This window comes from Hemibagrus wyckioides, linkage group LG29, assembly GCF_019097595.1.
Source record: "Hemibagrus wyckioides isolate EC202008001 linkage group LG29, SWU_Hwy_1.0, whole genome shotgun sequence".
NCBI classification, from domain to species: domain Eukaryota; kingdom Metazoa; phylum Chordata; class Actinopteri; order Siluriformes; family Bagridae; genus Hemibagrus; species Hemibagrus wyckioides.
Genome location: NC_080738.1, coordinates 2,697,337 through 2,704,722, shown reverse-complemented (window position 1 = coordinate 2,704,722; position 7,386 = coordinate 2,697,337). Strand labels below are relative to the sequence as shown.

Genomic DNA, 7,386 nt, shown 5'->3' with positions numbered 1-7,386 from the left:
AGAGCATTTTTGTGAATGTGACAGCGTTTTTGTGAATGTGAGAGCATTTTGTGAATGTGAGAGCATTTTGTAAATGTGAGAGCATTTTGTGAATGTGAGAGCTTTTTGTGAATCTGAGAGCTTTTTGTGAATGTGAGAGCATTTTGTGAATGTGAGAGCATTTTGTGTAAATGTGAGAGCATTTTGTGAATATGAGAGCATTTTTGTGAATGTGAGAGCATTTTGTGAATGTGAGAGCATTTTTGTGAATGTGAGAGCATTTTTGTGAATGTGAGAGCATTTTTGTGAATGTGAGAGCATTTTGTGAATGTGAGAGCATTTTTGTGAATGTGAGAGCATTTTGTGAATGTGAGAGCATTTTGTGAATGTGAGAGCATTTTGTGAATGTGAGAGCATTTATGTGAATGTGAGAGCATTTTTGTGAATGTGAGAGCATTTATGTGAATGTGAGAGCATTTTGTGTAAATGTGAGAGCATTGTTGTGAATGTGAGAGCATTTTGTGAATGTGAGAGCATTTTGTGAATGTGAGAGCATTTATGTGAATGTGAGAGCATTTTGTGTAAATGTGAGAGCATTTTGTGAATGTGAGAGCATTTTTGTGAATGTGAGAGCATTTTGTGAATGTGAGAGCATTTTGTGTAAATGCGAGAGCATTTTTGTGAATGCAAGAGCGTTTTGTGAATGTGATTGCATTTTGTGAATGCGAGAGCGTTTTGTGAATGTGAGAGCGTTTTGTGAATGTGAGAGCATTTTGTGAATGTGAGAGCATTTTGTGAATGTGAGAGCATTTTGTGTAAATGCGAGAGCATTTTTGTGAATGTGATTGCATTTTGTGAATGCGAGAGCGTTTTGTGAGTGTGAGAGCATTTTTGTGAATGTGATTGCATTTTGTGAATGCGAGAGCGTTTTGTGAATGTGAGAGCATTTTGTGAATGTGAGAGCATTTTTGTGAATGTGAGAGCATTTTGTGTAAATGCGAGAGCATTTTTGTGAATGTGATTGCATTTTGTGAATGCGAGAGCGTTTTGTGAATGTGAGAGCATTTTTGTGAATGTGATTGCATTTTGTGAATGCGAGAGCGTTTTGTGAATGTGAGAGCATTTTGTGAATATGAGAGCATTTTGTGAATGTGAGAGCATTTTTGTGAATGTGAGAGCGTTTTGTGTAAATGCGAGAGCATTTTTTGTGAATGTGAGAGCATTTTTGTGAATGTGATTGCATTTTGTGAATGCGAGAGCGTTTTGTGAATGTGAGAGCATTTTTGTGAATGTGATTGCATTTTGTGAATGCGAGAGCGTTTTGTGAATGTGAGAGCATTTTGTGAATATGAGAGCATTTTGTGAATGTGAGAGCATTTTTGTGAATGTGAGAGCGTTTTGTGTAAATGCGAGAGCATTTTTGTGAATGTGATTGCATTTTGTGAATGCGAGAGTGTTTTGTGAATGTGAGAGCATTTTTGTGAATGTGATTTGTGAATGTGAGAGCGTTTTGTGAATGTGAGAGCATTTTGTGTGCAGGCGTAAATCCTGTATGTATTATATTAAAATGTATTTTTCAATAATTTTTATATCCTTTATATTTATTTTATCGACTCTTCCTGACTTCAGAAACTTTTTTACCTTTTCAGAAGATTTCATTATAATAAAGTATAATAAAGTTCTGCTTATGTAATTTTTTTCACTTTATTAAATCCATGTTCTGCACAGAGCTCATGATCCATTTGTAAATGTTGTTATAATTCTGAGGGAAACAGGAAGTGTCCAGAGGCGTGTTTTAATTGGAATATTCCTCTGGGATGTCAGGAATTTCGCTGCACATGCTCTGAGATGAAGGGTATACCATTTATTATTTTTCTTCATGTTGTTATGAAATGGATTTCACAGTTCTGTATAATTCTATAAGCCCCGCCCACTGGGGGCCGAATGTGTAAGTGTAGCATAAGACAGGAAGTGATGCGTCTGAGAGACAGACAGTGGATGGAGAGGTGAGAAACGCTGGCAGTGAAACATGGAGCAGCATGAAGCCTGAATTATACAAACCACCACACTGTCCATCACCCAGTGACCACAATAACACACAGCACTTCCTCTCTCTCCCCCTCCCTCTATCTCTCTCTCTCCCTCTCTCTCTCTCCCTCCCTCTATCTCTCTCTCTCCCTCTCTCTCTCTCCCTCTCTCTCTCTCTCTCTCCCCCTCCCTCTCTCTCTCTCTCTCTCTTCCTCTCTTCCTCTCTCTCTCTCCCTCCCTCCCTCCCTCTTCCTCTCTCTCTCCCTCTCTCTCTCTCCCTCTCTCTCTCACTTCCTTTCTCTCTCCATCTCTCTCTCCATCTCTTCCTCTCTCTCTCCCTCTCTCTCTCTCTCTCTCTCTCTCCCAATTCCTCTTTCTCTCTCTCACCCCCCCTCGCTCAACCCCCCCTCTCACTTCCTGTCTCTCTCTCTTTCAATCTCTCTCTCTTTCTCTCTCACCCACTCTCTCACCCCCCCCTCTCAGCAGTGAAAGCACTGACCGCGAGTGCAGAATATTTACCATGCTGTGAGTCTGCGTCTCCTTCATCCACCTCCCACTCATCCTTCACTTTACATCACTTATCCCTCGCTCTCATCCATCTGTCCATCATCCTCCCTCTACAGACCTTTCATTAACTACTGTCTGTTCCTCTCTCTCTCTCTCTCTCCTCATGTAACTCTCTTTATCTCTGTCTCTCCTTTTTTGTCTCATGTTTCTCTCTATCTCTCTGCCTGTCTCACTCTTCAAGTCTCTCTCTTTCTCTATCTCATTTCTTCCCTTTATTCTCCCTCTCCTCCATCTCTCTTCTTCTCTTCTCCCATTTATGCCATTTTCAATCAAGTCTCTGTCATTCACTCTATGTAACCCCCCCTCTCTATTTATCTATCTCTTTCTCTCCCTCTCTCTCTCTTATTCACTCTATTTAATCTCTCTCTCTCTCTCTCATTCTCTCTCTGTCTCTTTCTCTCTCTCTCTCTCTCTCTCTCTCTCTCTCTCTCTCTCTCTCTATCTCTGTCTCTTACTCTTACTCTCTCTCTTTCTCTCTCTCTCTCTCTCTATCCCTCCCTCAGAGGGGAACATGACGTTCCTCTCAGGAGGTTTCCACTCAGTAAACCTCATCCACGTTTCTCACACGCCACATTTTCTCCTGTAACTCGTCCTCAGGGAGTTTCAGCATCTTTACACCTGCGGCCTCTCGCAAAAAAAGAAAAGAGGGAGAGAAAGAAGAACGTTGGAGCTGTCAGTTACTGAGCTAGCCAAGCTGATCCTGGGCCTGTGGGGGATCCTGGAGATTTTCAGTCTCAGCAGCTCAGCATCAGCAGCCGTCACTCCTCCAGATGTGTTTCCATGGAGGGGGGGGCACTTCCTCTCTCTCTCTCTCTCTCACTCACACTCCCCCCTCTCTCCTTCACTTACATTCTCTCTCTCTCTCTCTCTCTCATTCTCTCTCTCACTCTCTCTCTCACATCCCCCCCCCTCTCTCCCTCACTCACATTCTCTCTCTCTCTCTCTCATTTTCACCCCCCCCTCTTATTTTCACTCCCCCAAAAGAGGGCAAAAGAGACAAAAGAGAGAGAGAGAGAGAGAGTGCAAGAAAGAGACTTAAAGAGTGAGACAAGCAGAAAGATATGTAAGACAAAAAGGAAAGACAGAGATACATGAGAGAAAGCAAAAAATAATAATAAGAGAAAAAGAAAAGAGAGAAATACATAAAAGGAGAGATAGAGACAAAGAGGGGAGAGAGAAAGAGAGAGAGACGGAGAGAAAGAGAGAGAGATGGAGAGAGAGAGACAGACTGAATGAGATAGATACAGAACAAGAAAGAAAGAAAACAAGAGAGAGAGTCTTGCTTTTTTTTCCTCTGATACGTTGTTCTCTCGTTCCCTCTGCAGAGTGGTGTGTAAATGTAATAAGAGAGAGCTGATTAAAGCACTGACACTGGAGACTCCTTCCATCAAACATGAACTGTTACCATAGAAACAGAAAGGTACCCATATAAAGCTATGGTGCTGCGACCAATCGGAGTAGAGACATCATCACCCATGTGGAATCTGATTACACTGATAAACCTCTTTAACTGTAACTCATGTTATAGCAACGTAAATCTAAATAATAGATGAATAATAAATCAGTCAAATTAGCATGCATGCTAGGCCTCAGGTGACTAGCGCACGGACGATGGTGCTAGCAATAAAAAGCCTTTATCACACTCATAATATTCGGTTTATTTTCCTCTACCTCCATCTCGAGCTCGAGTCTCACGCACCTCAGATTCAGAGGTAATGAAGCTAACAGACTGCTGAGGCTCTTAAAACACACACACACACACAGATAAAGCTAGCCTCATGCTTCTACATACACATAAGTCTACATTTAACATGGCTTCATTCTATAAAATTTCCACATAATAATTTGTAAACATTTACATCAAAATCGCTAGTCACATATTAGCATGTGTGTGTTAGCTAGCTCGTATATATATACATACACATATAGTGTATCTGTATATATATATATATATATATACAGATACACTATATTGCCAAAAGTTTTTGGACGTCTGTCTTTACCTGCACATGAATGTAATATGGAGTTGTCCCGCCCTTTGCAGCTATAACAGCTTCAACTCTTCTGGGAAGGCTTTCCACAAGGTTTAGGAGTGTGTTTATGGGAATTTTTGACCGTTCCTCTAGAAGCACATTTGTGAGGTCAGGCACTGATGTTGGACGAGAAGGCCTGGCTCTCAGTCTCCACTCTAATTCATCCCAAAGGTGTTCTATGGGGTTGAGGTCAGGACTCTGTGCAGGACAGTCAAGTTCCTCCACACCAAACTCACTCATCCATGTCTTTATGGACCTTGCTTTGGTCACTGGTGTGCAGTCATGTTGGAACAGGAAGGGGTCATCCCCAAACTGTTCCCACAAAGAGCATGAAATTGTCCAAAATGTCTTGGTATGAAGCTGAAGCATTAAGAGTTCCTTTCACTGGAACTAAGGGGCTGAGTCCAACCCCTGAAAAACAACACCTGAATTCAATGATCTGGCGGGGTGTCCCAAAACTTTTGGCAATATATATATATATATATACCTACACACTCTCTCTCACACACTCTTACACACTTCTTGTAAGTGTCTGAAAGTCGATTCTGTGACCTTCTAAGCAGTGCGAGTGTCAAACTCCCGGACAAACAGAGTGCGACAGCCTCTTCATCGCGAGAAGGAAGCGGGCGAAATGAAGATGTATTACATTTTTCGAGCGAAGCGATGACCTGGATGTGCAGACGGATGAATTTGTCCCGTCACCGTCTCTCTCTATCTCTCTCACGTCTGTCACACCCACTGACACGCATTAAAAGCTTTTCATGGCGGCCACCGGAGCGCGGCAGCGTGGAGGATGTTAGCATTTTTAAAGGTCGGATCGCGAGCGCGTTTATCTCGCTTCACTTCACTTCCATGGTGATTTACGGCGGCGTGAGAATCTGATCAGATGGATTTTTTTTTTGTGGCTGGTGAAGGATGCAGATGAAGCTGTTAAAGAGGAAAATGTTCACGCTGAAATGATCAGTGTTTAGTGATTTTCGCTGGCTGTTCATTTTTTATTTTTGGGTTGGAGCCATGTCGTTTTTCCTGATAGAACTTGAAAGAACTTATAGATAGTCTATAAAAGACTCTCAGGGTGAGAACAGGCTCAAAATGATCATTTAGTGAAATTAGTTATTTTGTTAGAGAAAAAGGGGCAGAGTTAAACGAGTCTATGGGTCGAGTCCAGGCTGGAAAAAAACAACAACAACAAAAACAAAGAAACGATCCAGATGATGATACTGAAGAAAAAAACACATATATATATATATATTTTTTTTTAAAAACTATCCAGTAATAATCAATCCAGATGAATTCATTTATACAAAAATAAAATGGAAAAAAAATTATTTTGCATTTATTTTTTTAACTTAATCTTTTCTAATGTAATATGTAATGGTGTGAGATTTAATAAATTTATTAATAAATTTAACAAATAATAAATAAATAAATAAATAAATAAATAAATAAATAAAGAATAATTGATAAATAATAATAATAATAAAAGAAAGAAAGAAAGAAAGAAAGAATAAATGTATTAATAAATTTAATACATTTAATATTTTTTAACTTAATAATATTTAATCTGAAGTAGCGCACATAAAGATCTTTAATTTAATGCTAAAGTTATTTTTATACTAATTTATTTAGTGGATTTGTCAAAATTTCCTAATTTTCTCTTTTTGTGTAATTTCCTTATCTCGACGCAGGATGGCAGCATACGGAAAAACCCGAAGATCAAAATCGTTGATTTTCGGCACCATATCGGCCACCGTCGGCGCCTGGTTTGTTTAGCCGGAAGTATCTTTTCAGACGTTAGCAAAGAAGCTTGCTCGGTTAGCCCGGGTTTTACTCTAACATGGCCGCGTATTCTAACGTAAAATCAACCAAACTCGTCCTGAAAGGTCTGAAGGATAAAAAGTGAGTTTATTTATGTATTTATACTTTTTGTCTTTAAATAGTGCTAATGGTTTAGCCAGCTAAACGCAGATTGTTTTAGCATTTGCTAGCCAACGCTAGCGTAGGCTGTATACAAAATGGCGCCGTGCTCCCTCTATAGGAACCCTAGGTAGAGTTTAAAGGGCGTTAGATTTTGCGTCATGCTTAGTGGACTTTGTGGCTGGGAAGACGCGGTTTAGAACGAAGCCTGTTTTGGTCTGTTTTGTTTATTTATTTTGTTTATTTTCAGCAAAAAGAAGAAGAACAAGGACAAGAAAAGAAAACGCGGTGATGAAGAGGAGAAAGTCGATATCGTCGGTACGTCCACTGGATGGATGGATGGATGGATAGATAGATAGATAGGCAGTCAGAGACAGATGGATCGATGTATAGATATATGGATTGATGGATGGACAGATAGATGATGGATGGTAGATGGATGGATAGATACCACAGAAAGTAATATTAGAATATTCTTATTTGTATTCATGTCTAGTTTATTACTGTTTGTTGTTGTTTTCTAGCTATTTTAATGGTTTGTTATTATTTCCTATCTGTAATTGTTTGTCATTGTGTGTATTAGATACTTTTAGTTTGATTTATTAAAATAATTTCCTAAATTTCTACAAAAAATTCCCAAAGACACGTTTCTGTAAACACAAATCTGTGAACGTGTCTCTCTCTGTGTGTGTGTGTGTGTGAACATGTCTCTCTGTGTGTGTGTGTGTGTGTGAACGTGTCTCTCTGTGTGTGTGTGTGTGTGTGTGTGTGTGTGTGTGAACGTGTCTCTCTCTGTGTCTGTGTGTGTGTGTGAACGTGTCTCTCTGTGTGTGTGTGTGTGTGTGTGTGAACATGTCTCTCT

The 7,386-nt window shown here is 40.0% G+C and overlaps 1 protein-coding gene across 1 annotated transcript in view; it reads left to right on the top strand.

The window, feature by feature from the left end:
• Positions 1-6,348: 6,348 nt before the first annotated feature.
• The window catches only part of frg1 (FSHD region gene 1), a 25,514-nt gene continuing 24,476 nt past the window's right edge, over positions 6,349-7,386 (top strand). The window contains exons 1-2 of the mRNA XM_058385265.1: positions 6,349-6,506; positions 6,775-6,842. Of these exons, the coding sequence (XP_058241248.1) occupies positions 6,445-6,506; positions 6,775-6,842 (130 nt within the window). The 5' untranslated portion in view covers positions 6,349-6,444. The remainder of the gene's footprint in view (positions 6,507-6,774; positions 6,843-7,386) is intronic.